This window comes from Neoarius graeffei, chromosome 5 (genome assembly GCF_027579695.1).
Source record: "Neoarius graeffei isolate fNeoGra1 chromosome 5, fNeoGra1.pri, whole genome shotgun sequence".
NCBI classification, from domain to species: Eukaryota; Metazoa; Chordata; class Actinopteri; order Siluriformes; family Ariidae; genus Neoarius; species Neoarius graeffei.
The window spans coordinates 23,774,465-23,795,349 of record NC_083573.1 but is presented as its reverse complement, the minus strand read 5'-3'; the positions used below and the strand labels follow the sequence as shown (position 1 = coordinate 23,795,349).

Sequence of the window (20,885 nt, the reverse complement as noted above, 5' to 3'; positions counted from 1 at the left end):
ACACACCGCCTAGTGGCCAGTGCTAGCCAGTAATGAAATAAAACAAAAGAGACTGGCTATGATATAAGAAAATTCTACAACCCAGAAACAGATGGGAGCTCCGCTTTTAGGCAGTGCCTAAATCTATATATTAGTGACCTGCCATCATTGTGCATTTTGTTGCAGACATATGAAAACTCTGCATGGACACACACACACACACACACACACACTGCAGACACAGGAAAGCTAAGATGACTTAAGATTACAGTGTGAGATAGAGATAAGGAGGAGACACATGTATAGTTTTGTACATATATAAATGTACATTTTCACACCACAGAAACACACACACAGTCTTTGTCTGTCTATCTTTCATCTGTCAAGCAGTCATGGCATTTGTAACATGCACATCACCTTTGAACATTTGATGAATATAGAACATGTGACTGTTTTGTTGAGTGACGGAATGTCCTGGGTTGCGGAACAACACATGCGAGGGCCCATCAAGGCCGCTAGCGGCTTTAATTCTTTTTATATTTGTATATGTAAATAATTTATTTTAATTTATCTAGAAGTTTTCTCTATTTATTTTCTCTGTTGATCTGTAATGATGATGCTGGAATCTTAATTTCCCTGAGGGAACCCGCCCAAAGGGATCAATAAAGTTTTATCTAATCTAATCTAATCTGGTCTTGTTCTGTGGCAGAATAACTGTACAGCATACATCCTTAAAAAAGACCCTCGAATTCGGAGCCCGATTTTCTTTGGGTTTTCTGAAATCAACACTGGGTCAAAATTATACATACACCACACCTAATATTTGGGTAAAATGTCTCTTTGCAAGATTCACCTTGACCAAACATGTTTTATCATGAACAAGCTTCTGGCAGAATTCTGGTGGAATATTTCATGACTCTTCATGGTAGAATTGTTAGAGTTCAATTAAATTCGTTTTTTTTTTCTTGGCATGGACTCGACTTATAAGTACTGGGTTGAGGTCAGGGCTTGTTTTAAGCTTAACGTTAGCCTGTTTTATCCTCCACAACCAGCTCTAATGCATGTTTGGGTTCATTGTGCTGTTGTGACTCCCAGTCAAGTTCAAGTTTCCAATGGTTTGAAGTTATGCTGAAGAATTCTGAGGTAGTCCTCCTTCTTCATTATTCCATCCACTTTGTGCAATGAACCAGTTCCACTAGCAGTAAAACAGCCCCAGAGCATGATGCTGCTACCATCACCAGGTACAGTGTTCTTTTGTACATTGTGGTCAAACAACTCAATCTTTGTCTCATGTGACCATACAGCTTTCCTCCAGAAGGCTTTTTCTTGTCCATGCGGTCAAAGAAAAACTCACTGAACTGTAGACAGTAATCCATCAGCTTCAAGTTCATGGCAGAGCTGTGCCATGGTGGTTCCTTACCATCCGAACCAACTTCCTTTCAGCTGAGGGTGACAGTTTAGATTTTCTTGAAGCAAAGTGGCTTGGCAAAGTGACTACACCTTAAAGTAACTTGCATACAATTGTTTGAACTGATCTTGGGATGTGCAGTTGTTTAGAAACAGCTCTAAGAGACATTCCTGAGTTGTGTATATCCTCCTTCTCAGATCTGCACTGAGCTCCTTGAACTCATTTTACTGTGTGTTGGTCAATCCAATGAGTGCTGTAAACAAACCCTTTTTATGAAGGCAAACTACCAGCTAGTCAACTAACAGGAAGTTAAGAGCCCTTAGCCTTGGCAATATAAGAGACATTTTGGAACTCTCAGCGCCTCTGAATTAATTATCTGAGTGTATGTAAATTATTGACCCTGTATGTATAATTTTGACCCTGTGTTGATTAAAAAAAATAACTTCTGCACCAAATTCATGTTTTTTTCTATTAAAGAAATATATTGTACAATCATTTCGCCACAGAAAATGAACAGTTCAGAGAAATGATTGAAAGCCCAACATTGCCATGACATTCATCTCCAAGATGACATTCATGTCACTGTATGTAAATTTTTCTCCACATTCACTGGATGAGCAATTGCACGCTCTTATTGGCTACTGTACTACTAGGCTATCAGCTCATATATACCATGAGTAGAGAAAAACAAAATGGTGGAGTGCATCAAGTCAGATATCACTTCGTTATCAAGTATTTAAAAGAAAATGGTGGCGCGTGTGTTGCTGAACCAACCGAGGATGAAATAAAAACTTGAAAACAAAACCCCCAAAATTTTTAAAAAGCAACAAAATATGGAGTGAAAGTATTTCATGGTAAGAACGCATCTTTAAGAATTATAATTAAAGGATTTTTCACAAATTGCTACTGTCATTTCGCCAGTTTGTTTACATTCGAAGTGAACATGATTTTGTCAGATGTTTTGTATAAAAGTTATTGATCGAATTTGCAAAAAATAAAGTTGTCCTGTTTCTCAAAATCCAGTTAATGTGGATAGAATAAAACAGTTACTCCACTCAATCTCATCGTGCATGGCTTATAGCCAACCCCGCGCTACGTGCCTCGTCGGCTATCAGCTAATGTTCGACTTGATTTTGTGGAAAAATTGTTAAATATAATGTACTCTAATTTACCGCTAATGTACTCAAGTATATACAGTATGAAAAGACCATCTAAATTTTGCATCCACATTTTTTTCACAGTTCAGGAGGTGAAATAAATTAGTTAATTCTAGTTAATTCAATTGACATGAATTACTTTAAAGTGTGAAAAGTTTGGACAGAATCAAGCCAGTCACAGCATTCAGCTTAAGCCATGGTCAAATGGCAAGATTTTTCAAAGTAGGGGTGTGAAAATTTTTGCATGTAACTGTGTACAGTTGTGGTCAGAAGTTTACATACAGTGACATGAATGTCATCTTGGACATCATGAGTGTCATGGCAATATTGGGGCTTTGAAATATCTTTTTTCAAAGTTCTTTTTCTGTGGCAGAATGATTGTACAGCATACAGCTTTAATAAAAAAAAACACTAGAATTTGGTGCACAAGTTTTAATTTTCTTTGGGTTTTCTGAAATCAACACAAGGTCAAAATTATACATACTGTACAGGGTCAGAAATTTACATATGCTCACTTAGATTATTAATTCAGAGGTGCTGAAACTTCCAAAATGTCTCTTAACTTCCTATTAGTGATTATGATTGACTACAGCTGGTAGCTTCTCTGTGCCTTCATAAAAAGGGTTTGTTTACACCACTCATTGGATTGACCAACACACAGTAAAACACACAGTAAAATGAGTTCAAGGAGCTCAGTGCAGATCTGAGAAAGAGGATCGCAGATATGGGTCTGTCTCAGAAACTGGGTACTGTGGGGGTACCCCATACTCACAGTCAATAAACTATACAGTTTTGAATGGTGATGTTGGTTTTAATTTGAAATAAAATGCTGAAAGAAATAATACAGTTAAAACAATTTTTGATGTGAATATTCAGAATTTTGCAAAAATTCTGCAAATTTGTGGAAAAATGGCAGCTTGATCTGGGACATGATAAATGGTTGACTACATCGCATTCCCTTAAAAAGGTTGTAGTCCACTGAAAAGTCTACAGTTATCACTAATTGTATTTTAAGTTGTAAGTTTATACACCTAAGGATTGGTTCGCTCACAGAATAATCATAACCGTAATAAAACATCATGCAAAATATTCACCGTTGTAACTCCATCTAAATGGAAAGCCTCAGGGTCAAGGTCACTACCTCACCAAAAGCAGTAACTTAAAATCACTATGCCATATAAAAATTTAGTTATAAATCTGTGATTTTGTTTTTTAAAAGGAAAGCTGAAAGTTAGGTATAGAGAATATGTTTCTTACAGAATATGTTACACTGGTAGCTGGTCTTGTATGAATTTCTGAGCTATAAAATGAGTTGTGGTCTATTTTTTTACCGTAGCGTGTTATTTGTGTGCAGGGAAGGACACACATTAACAATTTGCATGTGTAGAATGGAATTTTCCACTCCAACAGTTAAAAGTTGATCGTGCTTCCATTTGCGGTCTTTCTGTTACATGAATGATCTGTTCGGACGTTATCACTGAAAAGGTGAGTTTTGACAGTTTTATTTTGTTTTAGTCTTGTTTTAGTCTTTAGTCTTAGTCTAAGGAAATATATCTTGCAGTATAAAGAATGTTTCTTTTTCACATTACTTTCATATTTCGTAGTGTTTGCGTATTTTTGGCCAATATTTTGCACCCATGGTCAATTTAGATCAAACTTTTGATAGACGCTACGGGCAGTCATTTTGCTCCGCCCCTGCCTCGCGCTCCGTCCGGTGCGGTAGCGATGTCCCGTTGCTTGCGCACCGCAGCAGAGACCCGCGTGACCTTCAGCCGGTACAGTCACTGTCCTTTTACCACCGCCGTTATTCTCATCTTTCCGGTGTGTTCTTGATTTTTCCATTGTGTCCTATTGTCCTATTTCGCCATATCAAATACCCAAAATGTGTCATATTATTCATATTTAAGTGAATAATCAATTCAGTCATCATAACTTGGCATTTTTAACCCAAGCAATCAAAAAGAGGAAATTTATTCAATATTTTCGCTCATCTGTGAAGGAGGGGTTTTAATTCTTCATGATGTAGTTATTTTATATGTAAATCAATTTTGCAAAAGCATTTGAATTGTAATCAAAAAAATTTTCCACAGTGGAGGCCAGATAAAGCAAGATACTATCTTTATTCTTATTAAACATGACAAAAGAAACATTGAGTGTTAGGTAAATGCAAAAAAAAAAAAAGTAAAATTATTAAATTAATTTTTTGACCATAATGTCCCAAATGAGAGACCAGTTTCTGAGACGGACCCATATACACAACTCCGGAATGTCTCTTGGAGCCATTTCTAAACAAGTGCACATTCCAAGATCAGTTCAAACAATTGCATCCAAGTTATTGTGAGGTGTAGTCACTTTGCCAAGCCACTTTGCTTCAAGAACTGAAAGTAAATTGGTTTGGATGGTCAGGAACAACCTGGGAACCACCATGGCACAGCCTTACCATGAACTGGAAGCTGATGAATCACTGTTCAGATCACCATGGACTGGCTGCTATCCAAGAAATAACCTCCTGCTCCAAAATTGACACCTTCAAGCTTAACTAAAGTTTGAAGCTGACCACACAGACAAAGAAAAAGCCTTCTGGAGGAAAGCTGCATGATCAGATGAGACAATGAGTTGTTTGGCCACAATAACCACTATGTACAGAGAGACACTGTACCAGCTGCTGGTGGAGGTAGGATAATCATGCTCTGGGGCTGTTTTACTGCCAGTGGAACTAGTTCTTTGCACAAAGTGGATGGAATAATGAAGAATGAGGACTACCTCAGAATTCTTCAGCATAAACCATCAGAAAATTGAACACGACTTGGGAATTACAACAGGACAATGAATCCAAACATGCATCAGAGCTGGTTGGATAAGCTGAAAACAAGTCCTGACTTCAACCCTATTGAAAATATATGGACCGTGCTGATAAGTCGAGTCCATACCAAGAAAAAAAAACAAATTTAATTGAACTCTACCAATTCTACCATGAAGAGTCATGAAATATCCAACCAGAATTCTGCCAGAAGCTTGTTCATGGTAAGCAAAAATGTTTGGTCAAGGTGAATCTTGTGAAGAGACATTTTACGCAAATATTAGGTGTGCTGTATGTATATTTTTGAACCTATATGTATAATTTTGACCCGGTGTTGATTTCAGAAAACCCAAAGAAAATTAAAACTTGTGCACCAAATTCTAGTGTATTTTTGTTTTAATTAAAGATGTATGCTGCCACAGAAAAAGAACAGTTCAGAGAAATTACTGAAAGCCCAAATACTGCCATGACATTCATATCCAAGATGACATTCATGTCACTGTATGTAAACTTCTGACCACAACTGTATGTTTGAAATACCTTGGGCACCTGCAGGAGGCCTTGCAGCACGTTGATGCACTGCATGATGATGAAGGCTTCCAGCATGTCTATCTTATAGTCCAGACCCTGCACACTGAAGCGATAGAGCTCAGGGAAAGATCCGGAAAAGAGCTCGCGCAGCACTTCGACCTCCTGCAGAGATCGCGTCCTCAGCCAGCCCTGCACACATGAATAATGTAGAGTGGTTCCCAAAATTATTATTAGTATTTTTCATAATATATGCTGTCCTCAGGAATCTTTAAAAAAAAAAAAAAGCTTTTATACTCTTGCCTTGTGGCTATAACATAGCACATAGTGTGTGCCAGAATTATTATCATATGTTTAATCCTCACCTCGAGGATGGGGCTCCAGTCGAGCACAGAGGCACTCATGAACACCATGCCATTGCGCGACACAGTGGCGGGTGAAGCGTTGTCGATGTTGTGCGGCTCGAATACAACTTTGCAGTTGGGTGCCATTGGGATGCGGTCACCGTTGGCCAGTGTCAGCGTGCGGTTGTCATCCAGCACCGAATTCAGGTTCTCGATCCAAATGGCATCGACAGGGCCATCCAACACAATCCAGATATGTTCACCTGAGACAAAAAAAACCACCCGGAATGAGAACAGAAAAAAGGACATGGAGTGGGGAGTTACAAAATAAGAGATCAACGAAAAAGGAAGAGATAGAGGTAGACAGTGCTGAGACAGAGGTGACAATAAATTGAAAGGCATCAGACATGAGATAGAACAATAGAGAGAAAAAAAGATGATTAAGGCAGGGTTAGACAAGATAAAGAGATCAGTGAAACTGGGCTGAAAAACAGATAAAAAAAACTTTACTGAATTTTATATTCATGAGAAGTCTCATTCCATTGTTTCATCTTGATGTACTACATTTTTTTTCTCTCGTTGTTTAGGTTGTTTCTTCACTGTTGTTGCATCTACTCTCTATTATTCAGGGCTTTTTCAGAAGCATGTGTGTCATGACAGGGATAACAAGCGTTTAAAACAGTTATGTATGTTTGATTATGTTTCGCCCTCAGGCTGAAGTCAGACTCGAGCGTCTGTCTGATTAAAGACATGATCCGATCATATGAGACACACTTCCTGAGGTTGCTTTCTGCTTTCTAATTCTGTCTGAACCTCCAGCAAAAGTTTGAGTTTTTCCCCCACTTGATAATCATCCCATCATGCAGTTCTTTTCAGAAGAAGCAGCCTTTGTCACATGCACACTCAAGTACAGTGAAATTCGTCCACTGCATTTAACTGAATCGTTACAGGGAAAAACCAACCATAACCATGTGATGATTAAAACATGTGGTGAGAATGTTTTCATGTTTCACATGAAAAATGTCAACATTATAAAGACATGATATAATGTTCTACAAAATTTGTAGCTTTTTAACGTGTTGCACATATTATAATTGGCACACAAGATCACCTTTTTTGGCTTTCAGTGTCTTTCTCCAGAGTGTGGAGAAAATGCCATCAGTCCAGTCGTTTGTGGCAACGTCGAGTCGGCCAAACATCTGGGCTGCTGTAATGGCTTTTGGGTTCATTCTCATCTCTCTGTGAGGCTGACCGCAATCTGAACACACACACACACACACACACACACAGAGGGTATAGGTGATGATCTGCATGTGATTCTGTATATCAGATGTGTGTGTGTTTTCTTACCTGTCATGGCTTTCATGAGTGTGTGAATGCATGTGGTTTTTCCTGCTCCACTCGGACCCAATGCCATCATACCATGACGTACAACCTGCGTCTCAAACAGCTGGATCACCTTTAGCCTCCAGGGAGGGTGATTAATTAGACCAGCCTCTGTGACCTGCACACAGACACACACACACACACACACAAAAAAAATCAGCTACGACAAACTAATACAGTTTTAACTAGAAGGGCAATCCAGTAGAGTGCATACCTCCATCACATATTATGAACATCAAAATCAAAAAATCACTTAAACCTAGGAAAGTAATAAAGCTGCATACCAAATTTCATCAAAACATGTTCACTACTTTTTGAGTTATATTTGGAAAAGACAAAAAATCCTGGATCCACATACATATCCGGATTTGCATCAAAATCTTATGAATTGCCCATGTCTCACCTTTCCTCAAAATTTGATCAAAATCCGTTCACAACTTTGAGTTACAATGGGAAAACGCAAACAAGCAAACAGTGGTGAAAACATAACCTCTTCCAATAAAGTTGGCAGAAGTAAAAATTCAGCTGCCTCACAGCTCCAGGGTTCGATCCTGAGCTCTGTGCGGAGTTGCACATATTTTCCCAGTGTCATTGTGGGATTCTTCCAAGTTCTCTGCTTTCATGTGTAATCGCTTCTATTCATGTGTAATCACTCCTGTCTAACCACAAGCATGCATGTGTTTCTAGCATGTGTTTCTAGCTTGAGGTTTGATATTCATACAATTTCAAAAATTTCTCTGACTCATACCTGTTTATCTATGGCTAATTCCAGCTGAGGGTATCCCGCCTTGTCCAGTTTTATTCCAGGGAAAAGGTCTTCAATCAGGCTCAGAAAAAGTGGCTCATCTTCGTCAATCTAGTGGCAGAATGACAAAAAAATTAGGAAAGACCTTAAAATGCTAGTTTTCTGAATTAAAAACTCTAATCTTGAAAGCTACCTGTGAACATTTCATGCTTTTGAAGCAGCATCTCTAAAAACGATACCCGTACACAAACAACTTTTTATTTTTAACATCAGTATGGAAAATACTCAACAGGTGAAAATGAACTGGGAAGTGGTACTGAGAGCTATGCTTCCTGCTCAAATACTATCATTGCTGAATTAATCATTTGAAAAAAACTGCATTGGAAAAATTCTTAGAAATTTTTTATTCCTCAAAAATTATTTTGATGACCATATTTGAGGACTCATCTTTATTCTCGCATTTTGATTTAGTTAAGTGCTTTCGCTTTCAGAATTAACACTAACATTGCTCATCATGAAAGACAGCTGTGAATATTTAGCATTTTGAGGCGGCATCAGAAAATTTGCAAAAAAAAACAAGCAACTTTTTTGATGTTTAACTTTTCTCTGGGAAAGACTCCAAAGGGGTGAAAAAGTTTTCACCTTGATCACCTGTGACAATGCCATCATTTATTACTCATAATTAATGTTAATATTAACAATCCAGGTTTTGTTTGTGTTTAAAATTATCATTCTTAGAAACATTAAGCCCAGCCAAAAATTCAGTTTTACTCTGGGTTTTAATGAAGTGCTAATTTTATTATACAGCAGATAAGCTATCAATCTATCTATCTGCAGACCTCCCAAGCTGTTGCATCTGGTGGGTCAGACCCACAAAATGATATCCAAACCAGCTGATCCGCCAACACATGAAAAACTCCACATCAGAAAAATCTAGAGTGTCAAAAAAATAGAATGATCTGTCAGGATTTATTGCTGAGCTTGTGCGTGGAGTGAAGCTCCATACTTAGAATATGGTAACGCATTGACCTGATTTTTGACGGCTTTTGCGACCATGGGGTACCCGATCGTAAGTGTAAGGCAATGTATCTCAAACACTTGACCACCGGACAATGAAATTTGTATCTTTATTTATTTTAATAAGATAGACGAGATGTTATACAGGGCTTATTTTTAATTTTCTTTTTAAAAATAGCGTTGGATTACTTACAAACATATTTTACACTCATAGAGAGATCTGCTTTTAGGCAGTTCATACATATGAACTGATACATATTCTAAGCTTAAAGTTGCTGTTAAGTGTTTTGGACTGATTAACAGCTTATTAAACAAGTACAGACACACACACACACACACACACACACACACACACACACACACGTTTAGGGCCTGCACATACCTGCAAGTATGTATGGAGTGAGCTGATTGGGCGCCTCAGCCATTCATGCTGACAAGTGACGAATGAAATCTGGCATTTTCAGTCACAACACAGTTTGACTACTCAACCACTTCTGAAACTACTTTTTGGCATTTCACATGCCGAGATTTTCTGATTGCTGTGACAGGGCCCGCAAGTTTACAAACCTACAGACATATGATAGCTGCTATCATTGTATGCATGTACATATGGAAGTTAATATTTATAATTATTGATGTCTACCATATGTAATTTATATCTCCTGTGCATGATCAGTCATTTGTGTAATCATGTCAGATTACAGACCAAGTACAATTACACCAAAGAAAAGAAAACCTGCACATTCTTAAAGTTCAATAAAGAGTGGTATTTTGCATTTCCATGTATACTACCTATGAAAGATCAGTCAGGCAAATCTTTCTGCACAGTAAGTATATATTGTTTTTAATAACTTATCTACAGAGATCTAGGCCTAATGCTTAAATTTCCCTGAATATTACTGTTTGTAAAGAGATCCATATGTATACTGGAAATATCCCAGTGTATGCATCTAAAACCAAGCTCTCCATCTGACAGACTGAAGTGTAGGCCTCTAAACAACCTAATGTCTGTGATCGAAGACTAATGAATGAGTTATGAAATGTCAAGGTCGTTGCCCCATTAAAATAAACAGTGCTCAGTGGTGTGAGATGCTGAACATGTGTTGTTATAAACTGTCAGCAAATACACAGACACTTTATCTTGCAAGTTTTGACACCAATATACATGTCATAAAATAATCTGAAATGCTTGGAAATTGGATATTTCAATGCCATTTTAAAAAAAATTGGGGGGGGACCCCCCCCAATCCCCCTGGAAGGACAGGGGTCCCTCCTCCCACATCCTCTCCCCTTGACAGCTTCGCCACCATCAATCGGCCACTATGCAGCCCCAGCCTCTGGCATCACTTCAGAAATGGACCAGCATTTGGAAGTTGGAAACTTGGGACCTCTGTATTTGGTTAGTTGGAAGCTGGTAGGAAAGTTGCGTTAGTTCTGCATGCGGTGTTGCAGAAGCAATCATCAGCGTTATCTCCTGAGTCGGGATTCTTCACTGATCAAGGCACAACCTTCATGTCTCTTACACACACACACACACACACACACTTCACGAACTGTTTGAATTACTGTGGATTAAAGTGATTTGTACTCATGTTTACAATCTGCAAATGGATGGGCAGCTTGAACAATTTAATCAAACACTTAAAAACATGATTCACAAGTTCATTCATGAGGATGCTAGAAATTGAGACAGGTGGCTGGAACCCCTCTTATAGTATGAGAGGTCCCACAAGCCTTCATAGGGTTCTCCCCATTTGAATTATTGTATGGTTGCAAGCCTTCTGGTGTTGTCGATGTCATCATGGAAACATGGGATGAGGGACCTTCTATGAGTAAAAATGAAATTCATTATGGTCTTGACCTGAGAACAAAACTCCACACACTGAGTCACCTAACCCAGGAGAACTTGCTACAGGTGCAAGAATGGCAATCCTCACTGTATAATAGAGGGGCCCAACTACGAGAATTTTTACCGGGAGATAAACTGATACCCACATCAAGCTCTAAATTACTTACAAAGGTCACAAGGACCCTTTGAGGTCACACGGTGAGTCAGGGAAGCCAACTATGAGGTCAGGCCAAGATATCGAGGGGGTAAATCTGAAGTGCATCGCCTCTATCTCCTGAAACTGTGGACAGAGGAGGTTCCTGTGGCTCTGGCGATGACTGTTCCCAAGAGGGAGGAACAGGGGCTGGAGGCAAGTCTAAAAAGTGCAGCCCAATTCATCCTGATCCTCTGTAGAGACCACCTCTAGCTATCCCAAAGAGGCTGTTTTCTCCAATCTGTTTTCATCTCTACCCGGGTGCACTAATTGAGACTCCTCCGGGGTGGTGGTATGCAGCCACCCGCATCAGCTCCCCAAGCACACACATACAAAAAATAAAAAGTTATTGAGGTTGAACTCAAGCCTATGTTCGACAAGGGAGTAATTGAAGAGTCACAGAGCGACTGGAGCAGCCTGGTGGTTTTGTTTTTCAAAACTGACGGGTCAGTCCTTTTCTGTAGAGATATTAGAAAATCTGATGCCACACATTGATGAACTGCTCAATCCCTTTGGCATGGCTTGCTGGATTCAACACGGGATTTGACTAAGGCATATGGGCAGATACCCTCAACTCCATTATCCTGTGAAAAAAACCCAGCCTTTTCAACTCTGTTTGGCAACACCAATTTGGCAACCTTCTGTTTGGGTTTTATGGAGTCCAATGACATTTCAAAGACTCATGGACCGAATCCTGCACCCACAGAGTGCATTGGACGATATCATTATTTATAGTAATGATTGGCAGTGGCACTTACATCTGAGCGCCATCCTGAGATTGTTGAGACATGCAGTGTTCACAACAAACTGAAGGAAGTGTGCAATTAGGCAGGTGGAAGCACAATATCTGAGCTTCCACTTTGGTCATGGGCAGGTGTGTCCCCAAATTGCTAAGAGTACAGCAATTACAGCCTGCCCAAGACCCAAGCCCAAAAAGGAATGAGGCAGTTTTTGGGGTTGGCTGGCTCTTACCTAATTTTTCGGACATCACCAGCCCGCTGACTAAACTCACCAAATTCAGTCCAGTGGACGGACCCATGTGAATGAGCTTTCATTCAGGTTAAAGAGGTTTTGTGGGGGGCCCACTACTGCATTCACCGGACTTTTCTCTCTGTCTTGCAAACTGAAATATTAGACAGCTGAGGGCTGTTTTCTTCCAGTTGGTGGAGAGGGAGGAGCACCCCATGCTGTACATCAAACTGCAAGCTCTCAGTGCAGGAAAGTAAGTACAGCATTATCAAGAAGGAGTGTCTGGCCATCAAATGGGTGGTCCTCAATCTCTAGTACTACCTGCTGTGATGCCCCTTCACTCTCTGTTCTGACTACACCCCGCTCCAGTGGCTCAATCGCATGAAGGATGCCAACATGCAGATCGCTCATTGATATCTGGCTCTTCAGATATTTAAGTTTGAGGTGATCCACAGGCAGGGGGCACAGATGGCGGTGGCAGATTACCTCTCCCGCCAGTGGGGGTGGGTCAGCTGCAGGCCAGACAGCTCCCTGACCTGAGTCAGGCGGTCAGGGTATATGTGGCAGCGGGGGCATGACTGAGTGTCAGCTGTGAGTGTTGAGTTAGGCAGAACCGACAGATGAGTTTTACCTTTGTTTGATTCCTGGCAATATCATTGTGTTTCTCCTGTGTTCTTGCAAACAACAAGAAGCCAGTAACTAGAGAGAGAGAGGGACAGAGAGCTGAGCAACCCAATGACCTGTGTGTGTGTGTGTGAGAGAAGTGCAAAAAGCAAAAATACAGCTGCTGAAAAGTAGACTAAAATAAAGCACACCTTGAGTTGTCACACTTGTCTCCCATTTTCTCATTTCCTGAGCTGCAAGTATGTTATAACGTGAAAAAAAAAAGTGCTCAGAATTAATGCTAAGAGTACAGCGATTGCAGCCTGCCCAAGACCCAACACCAAAAAAAGAGTGAGGCAGTTTTTGGGGTTGGCTGGCTCTTACAAACACTTTGTACCTAATTTTTCAGACATCACCAGCCTGCTGACAAGTAATAAATGGTTCTTAATTTCTTTTGTGAGGGTGGCTCCAGAAAACTACCATCATAGCAGCGCTCCACTCCTCGGCCAAGCACTCTCACAGTGCTGAAGAAACACCGGCACTTCAGCACTATTGTTTTGGACAGCCAGATGCAGCATGGCCAGGAGCAGGGCCTGCTGATCATACACACCTGGAGCAGCATAATCTGTGCCTTAATTCACCCTCCTCAAGCAGCCAGGGGAGTATAAAAAGGCACCGTGACTCTCAGAGGTGAGTAATTTGTGAATGTTTTCTGTGGCTCATGCACTCTCTCGCTTTCTGTTTTTGGGCAAGAAACTTTGCTGACAGTGAGAAGGAAGACAACGAGTTTGAGCCTGTTGTGTGCTTCACTAGCAAATACCCCTGCTCTCCTCACCTCTGGGAAACAGGCAACCTCTGGCGCAGCCAGCAACTCTGCTCTAGGCCGGCTTGGGCTCCCTGCCACCTACACCACTCTCACTCTACACTCCCCATACACTAATTTTTCATTAAAATTCACTGGAGTTTTGCACTGAGACTTGGGTTTTGTGCCTGTGTTCTCCGCACTTTGCAGCACGAGGCTCACACTGTGTTAAAAAAATTCAGATACAATTCATCTTCTTAGCATTCTGTAAATTCTAAAATTAAAAAAAGGCCAAACAGACCCTTCTTTTTCATGAAATACATGAAATAATACAAGAAATATTACATTTTTTGCATTTCAAAAATGCTTAGAAACATCTTTACTAAAATTTTACTTAGCTAAGTAGTTCCCTTTTGAGAAATCATTGTTTGATGATGATTGTACTGGATGGCATCAATGTTCTTACAAGTTTAGACAGGTTCATGTCCCGCAGCACCCTCATGACAATGGTGGACTCCGTGTCCTTGGGGTTGGCCCGCTTGGCTGCTCCCAGAGTACGCAGGACAGACAGAATGTTCCTTAGACCAAAGTCATAGTGAACCTAGTAGATCAAGGAGAAAACAAACAGCATTAATCATAGTATAGGGTTCTTGCAGGATTCAGTAAGTTAAATTTTAGACCTTTTTTTAGACTTTTTAAGACCATTATGAAAAATTTTTTAGACCAACACGAAGCATTACAACCTGCCCTACCCCCGCCCTTCCCAAAAAAAGACAATCGAGTTCAATTCTCAAAACAAAGTCATTTGTATTGGTAAACTGACTATCAGGGATACAAACTGATTGTGTGCTTATTTATGTCATATGGCAACATTAGTACATTATGTCACATAGCAACAAAAGTACAAGACAATAGAGTGATAAAGGGCATTTGTGCAGTAAATGCAGTCTGTAGGGGTTTGGTTTTTTCCCCTAACTGCAACAGAACTCATTTAAACTTTTGATTAGTGGTGTTCTGGTAATAAAACAGCGTTATTATATAATGCACTGTTGTCAGATGATGACTTTCTTGATTGCTCATGTGAACCCCATGCTGCAAACCACAGCATCGCAGACCTCCACTTGCTGTAGCAACCATTTCAACCATATTAACAGTAAAAATGCATACACATCTTTTAAAACTAATAGTTAAAACATACGTAGTAGCCCTGTAGCACACTTGCTTCCAGTTAAACAGCAAACTCATGCAAGGCGGCAGCGATTTACCAATGAAATCAAGTCATACCTTGTGAGAGGTATACAAGGGAGACAGCAGGTTTTTAAGCAGTAGCGGAGCAAACAGGGGCCATTTGAGACAGAGGTGTAAAATCATTGCAAAATATGAATGCAAAATTAATAAATACTAAATAATAAAGCCAGGAAAGACACACCATTGGGGAGAGAATAATATATTTTAAAAAAAAAGAGCACTGTTAGAAAGCTGAATACGCTGACTGGACTCATGCGCTCCATGTCATGGTAACGTTGACGACATGTAATGTGCACGCTAAGATTGTCTACAGTGCAGGGGCTTCAAAGTTGGGGAGAATAGCAGGGTACAAATAATTTACAGCAGGGTGCAAAATGGTAAAATGTCTGCCAGCGGCAGACATAATGCACACAAAGCGTGCAGGGATATATATATATATGAGAGAGAGAGAGAGATGCAAGTACGAATTTTTCATGGGGTGGGATGGTTTGGAACAGGTCGTCTAAAATTGGGATAACATTTACCCGGGACGGGTATTTGAGGCTAGCTCAACCGTCCCGGGTAAATGTTATCCCAATTTTAGACGACCTGTTCCAAACCATCCCACCCCATGAAAAATTTGTACTTGCATCTCTCTCTCTCTCTCTCTCTCTCTCTCTCATATATATATATATATATCCCTGCACGCTTTGCGTCTAGCTTAAGCTTGATTAGCGTTGTTACGCACGCCAGTGTTTCCCACAGAAATTTTGGAGACTATGGAGGCACCCATTGGGGGGGGGGGGGGGGGTTAAAATTGAGTGATATGTTAAATATTAAGTTATTACTGAAAAACTATTGATTAAAAAAAAACAGACACTGAGAAATGGTCCTTTAAACAACTTTACCAATATAAAAGATTACCAGGACTACAAAAATGCAGAAAAATAGGCTTTACTTATCCAAATGCACCTGTTGGTTCAAAAGTTAAAGTGCAGAGAACCTCACAGCACAACATGAAGTTACCTTAAAATATAATATAAATGCCTCAGCTTTCATGGAAGAAAAAAACTATTAATACTAGTACTGTGTGCAGGCAGTCTCTCCTGAAGACTAAATTAAACAATAATTATAAACTAATAAAATAAATGGCTCAGGCTTCATAGAAGAAAAAAAAACAATTTGAACAGAATCTCACAGTATGATGCTGAAGCTGCCTAAACAATGGAAAATAAAATACCATTCTGGCAAAAACGTTGGCATCCATTAATTTCTTGTATTAAGTAAAAAAAATATGTTGCCAGATACTGCTGACGTTTTACATCCCAAAATATGTTCAAAACCCGCCAAAATGCACTTGAAACCACCCAATCTGGCAACACAGGGCAGTAATGGCTGCACTCATGTCGAGGATGTAAACAAAGTTGATGCGGCAACGGACATACATGACATAGTGGATGTAATTTACGTTCACAACTTTTTTTGCCGTCAGAAATATTTAATATTAAATTTTGTGACTCGACTGACAATAGCTGGCGGCATAACAAGCCACAGACGGCGATTTGCCGCAGGTGACTGGCTACTTTTGAGACCGCTGACAGTGTGAAAGCTCTCCGCGCTAATGTGAGCGGCTATTTAACCCACCGTTCCAGCCCAACACAGCTCCTTTTAGCGATAGTGTGCTTCAGCCTATTGCTCGCAGAACATTCTCGTTTTTCATACTTACGGCGGTGCTTGAAAGTTTGTGAACCCTTTAGAATTTTCTATATTTCTGCATAAATATGACCTAAAACATCAGATTTTCACATAAGTCCTAAAAGTAGATAAAGAGAACCAAGTTAAACAAATGAGACAAAAATATTATACTTGGTCATTTATTTATTGAGGAAAATGATCCAGTATTACATATCTGTGAGTGGCAAAAGTATGTGAACCTCTTTACTCACTATTATTCGACGCGCTATCCACACTCTTCATCGCACTGGCAACACAACCGCTAACCTTCTCTGACTGCCACAGACTGCATAAACTCAGCGGGAACTTAGAAGGTAGAACTATGGTAGGCGTAGTGGACAAACTGGACCGTTGCATACTTGCCGCGATCATCGGTGATTGAAGTTTTTTAGCAGGCAGACAACAACGCAACCGGCACATTTTTTATTAATGTTTTGCAGGCACTTCTAGGAACAGACTGAGCGGATGTAAGAATTTTAGACTTGGATAAATTAAATTTTAGACCTGGGATGAAAATATGTGTGTTTTTTAGACATTTTAAGGCCTAAAATTTAACTTTCTGAATTTTAGACTTTTTTAGACCCCGCGGGAACCCTGTATTATAAACTCGTGTGTGTGTGTGTGAGAGAGAGAGACACAGTTTCTTTGATTTCCAAGATCAAGGGGAAGGTAGCAATTTCCCATCTGTGCTATGAGTTTTTTGAAGCGAGAGTCAGCACGCACAAGCCAACCCACTCTTTAGGCCCGGGGGCCTATCCACAGTGGTTCAGCGGGTTGAGACGACTAAGGTGACCAACCAGGCTATTACAAACTTAATGAAATGGAAAATTGAGATTGTGAGGGTGTTTTTACACAAAACTGATCAGAATTTTTATTTATCCTGATTTAAGATATGATAGGCTTAAATTAAACCTATAGTCATCGTATTATGGTATGGAAAACACTTTCGTTATGGAAGCTACTGGACTATTTCATAAAAACAAACTTTGGTACCTGTTTGGAGAGCTGCTCCTCACACAGTTTATACAGGGTAAAGAACTTCCTGGCCAGGTCAATGTTTTCGATAAAGCCACAGCTGGCTAGTTTCACCCGGATGATGATCTGCCGATCCGGAACCATCATGGCTACTAAGCGGAAGTTGATCTTTAGGTTCTCTGGAAGTTCCTGACGGCCTGCATACCCAGGGTTCTAAACACAATATGAGCAATGATAAATATTTTGAGCTCAAATGCACACAATCTGGATATAAATTAATGTACAATGTATATGCTGCCAACAGTTTTTACACAATACAAAAGTCCCAAGTTCTATGTAAACCCCTACAACATTGGGTTTCCCTATGAGAAAGAATTTCAAGTAGAACTTCTTTAGGAAGCAAAAAAGCCTTAACTGAGTAAACTTTACATACATTTTGTCTTCTGTGTTTATTTTATGTCTCCCACATTTGTGTCTCAGTAGAAAATGATAAAACAAATGGAAAAACCACAGAGAAGCCACAGAGAAATTTGTTATTAGGCCATTATTAAAAAATGTTCTGTTTCCGGCCGGGTGAGTGCCATTTGTGCAGTTGAAATTTTTTTTTTTTTAAACGCCGGTTTTTCAACATTTTTTTCAGGTTCGTAAATCTAGAATCGAACTTGACATTTACGCATTCCCAGGGCTTTCCACTAAGGCTCATACTAGCCAGCCATGACAAATAAGTAGCCAGCCCGGGGGGGAGTAAACACAAAATAAACTCCTGTGCACGCAGCTCCCAGGATTAAATGTATTTTCCACAGATCATTTATTTATTCACTTTACTCAAATACAAAGTAAAATGGCAGTAAATCTTCTTTCTTTTCTTGAGTATTGCATCATGAGGCGTTCCTGGCTTGTAAATCTCTTATTTTCGGTGCATGACACATTCACGCAACTGAGCATGCTATGAATTAACAACGACAACGGTCTGCAGTGGTGGCTACACAATTAAACACTCAGCAAACATTTCTCCATTTGTGTATGAAAATACACTCCAATGACCCAGTTTGGTTTCATTTACACCCAACGGTGTCTTTTGATGCCAGCACGTAATTGAACGAGAGAAGACTGGTTTACCGGAGTCAAAATAAGCGTTATCTCTGCTTCTGTTCCCTCCGACGGCCCCGACACACTACTGCCTCCGCTGAGTGCGTGCGCACACACCGCATGTCGGGGCCGCGGATGAGTTACTCTCCCTTGATCAACGAAGTCGGCGGGGAATTTGTGGTTATTATCGGTACAAACAGCGTGAATCACAACTTAAATGAGTGCGGTTCAGTTTGACATTATTGTCAGTCCGTTAGATAAACATTTAATTTTATTAAAATCGAAAATTAATATTTAGAGCCTGTGGGCTACAAAAATAATAGTCATTAAAGCAGCCGGCTGGACTTAATTGTGTAGTGGGCTGTATGGCCGGCAGCCGGCGCTTGTGGAAAGCCCTGCATTCCGCGCAGAATATAGAATTGAATCAGCTCTGCGCATGCGCCGTGCGGCACAAAAAAAAATGGCAGCCACCATGAAGGAAGGAGATCCGGAGTTTTCAAACATTTGCTTAAGTGTGAAATCGCAAAATGGTATTCTAGCGAACAACAAAATAGTAAAGATTCAGAAAAACAAATCATTCAGTGATCATTTTAATAGTGTAATTTCATCCGAACTAGGCCTAACGGTCGATTTAGAACTACAAAAAGTCCGTGTGTATTTTAAGTACCTTTGTAAAAGTTTTGCAAATGTTGCAGTCAGCATTTAAAATGCTAACTTAAAGTTTTTGTACAAGTTTCAGTTGATTAAACTGTCATATTTTATTAAATGTGTCTGCGTTTGTAATAAAAAAGTACTGAAAGAAAAAGCAAACACAGCATTGCGATTTCTTATCCATCCATAAAAAAAAATCCCTCCCTCCCGACTGAAAATTTTTTTGCTCACCCGGTGGACAGGAAACAGATTTTTTTTTAAGGATGGCCTTATGGTAAAAAAAAAAGTAAAAATTTAAGTTAAGTACAGGTTTCCCTTTGCAAACGTTTTATTTCATTATTTTTCCATAATTTTTCAAGGATCCTCACTTTCCAGAATTCCTTTACATGTACCTACGTAATTAAGCAGACCAACAAACAAACATGAAATCATTATAATAATTTTATACAATTTTAAAGCATTGCTATTTATAGAATTGAAATTGTGTTTAATGTTTGATACAGTATAGTGCAGTATTTTCTGAAAGAATTTTATGTATTTTATTTAGAGTTCTAGACAGAATATAGTGCTTTTCTTTTTCGAATTGTATGGCATTTTATTATCTTATCAAAAGTTTTCATATTTTTGGTACTATTCTTAAAGCGTAGCACTTTCTTATCCAGTTTTATACTATTTAGAGTACCATAGTTATAGTACAGTATTTCTGACAAATATATGTTCTTTGAGACTACATGGTAATATAGTGTTTTCCAATAGAATTCTATAGTATTTATGGTACTGAACTTACAGTATAGTATTTTCTTATGAGATTTCACATTGTCTATCCATCCATTATCCATAATCGCTCATCCTGTGCAGGGTCACGGGCAAGCTGGAGTCTATCCCAGCTGACTATGGGCAAGAGGCGGGGTACACCCTGGACAAGTCGCCAGATCATTGCAGGGCTGACACATAGTGACAAACAACAATTCACACTCACATTCACACCTACGTTCAATTCAGAGTCACCAATTAACCTAACCTGCATGTCTTTGGACTGTGGGGGGAAATGGAGCACCCATGCAGACACGAGAACATACAAACTCCACATAGAAAGGCCCCTGTCAGCCACTGGGCTCGAACCCAGAACCTTCTTGCTGTGAGGCGACAGTGCTCATCACTACACCACCGTATCACCCCACATTGTTTGTATTACAACAATATTTTCCTCTAGAATTCCTCTAGCATTCACAATATAGCATTTTTGTATCAAATTTTATAGTAATTACAGAACTATACTTGCATTAAATATAATTTGACTACTAATTGAACTATCCTTATTGTATTTTCCAATGAAACATTAAGCATTATTCAGCTTAATTATTATTATTATTATTATTATTATTATTATTATTATTATTATTATTATTATTGTGCTATAAATATAAAT

The 20,885-nt window shown here is 39.4% G+C and overlaps 1 protein-coding gene across 1 annotated transcript in view; it reads right to left on the bottom strand.

Moving 5' to 3' along the window:
• LOC132886222 (dynein axonemal heavy chain 5-like) overlaps positions 1-20,885 on the bottom strand; it is a 768,703-nt gene that overhangs the window by 211,339 nt on the left and 536,479 nt on the right. The window contains exons 39-45 of the mRNA XM_060920790.1: positions 17,735-17,929; positions 14,247-14,381; positions 8,351-8,458; positions 7,567-7,720; positions 7,328-7,474; positions 6,238-6,479; positions 5,885-6,064 (exon numbers count right to left, since the gene is read on the bottom strand). Coding sequence (XP_060776773.1) covers positions 5,885-6,064; positions 6,238-6,479; positions 7,328-7,474; positions 7,567-7,720; positions 8,351-8,458; positions 14,247-14,381; positions 17,735-17,929 — 1,161 coding nt within the window. The remainder of the gene's footprint in view (positions 1-5,884; positions 6,065-6,237; positions 6,480-7,327; positions 7,475-7,566; positions 7,721-8,350; positions 8,459-14,246; positions 14,382-17,734; positions 17,930-20,885) is intronic.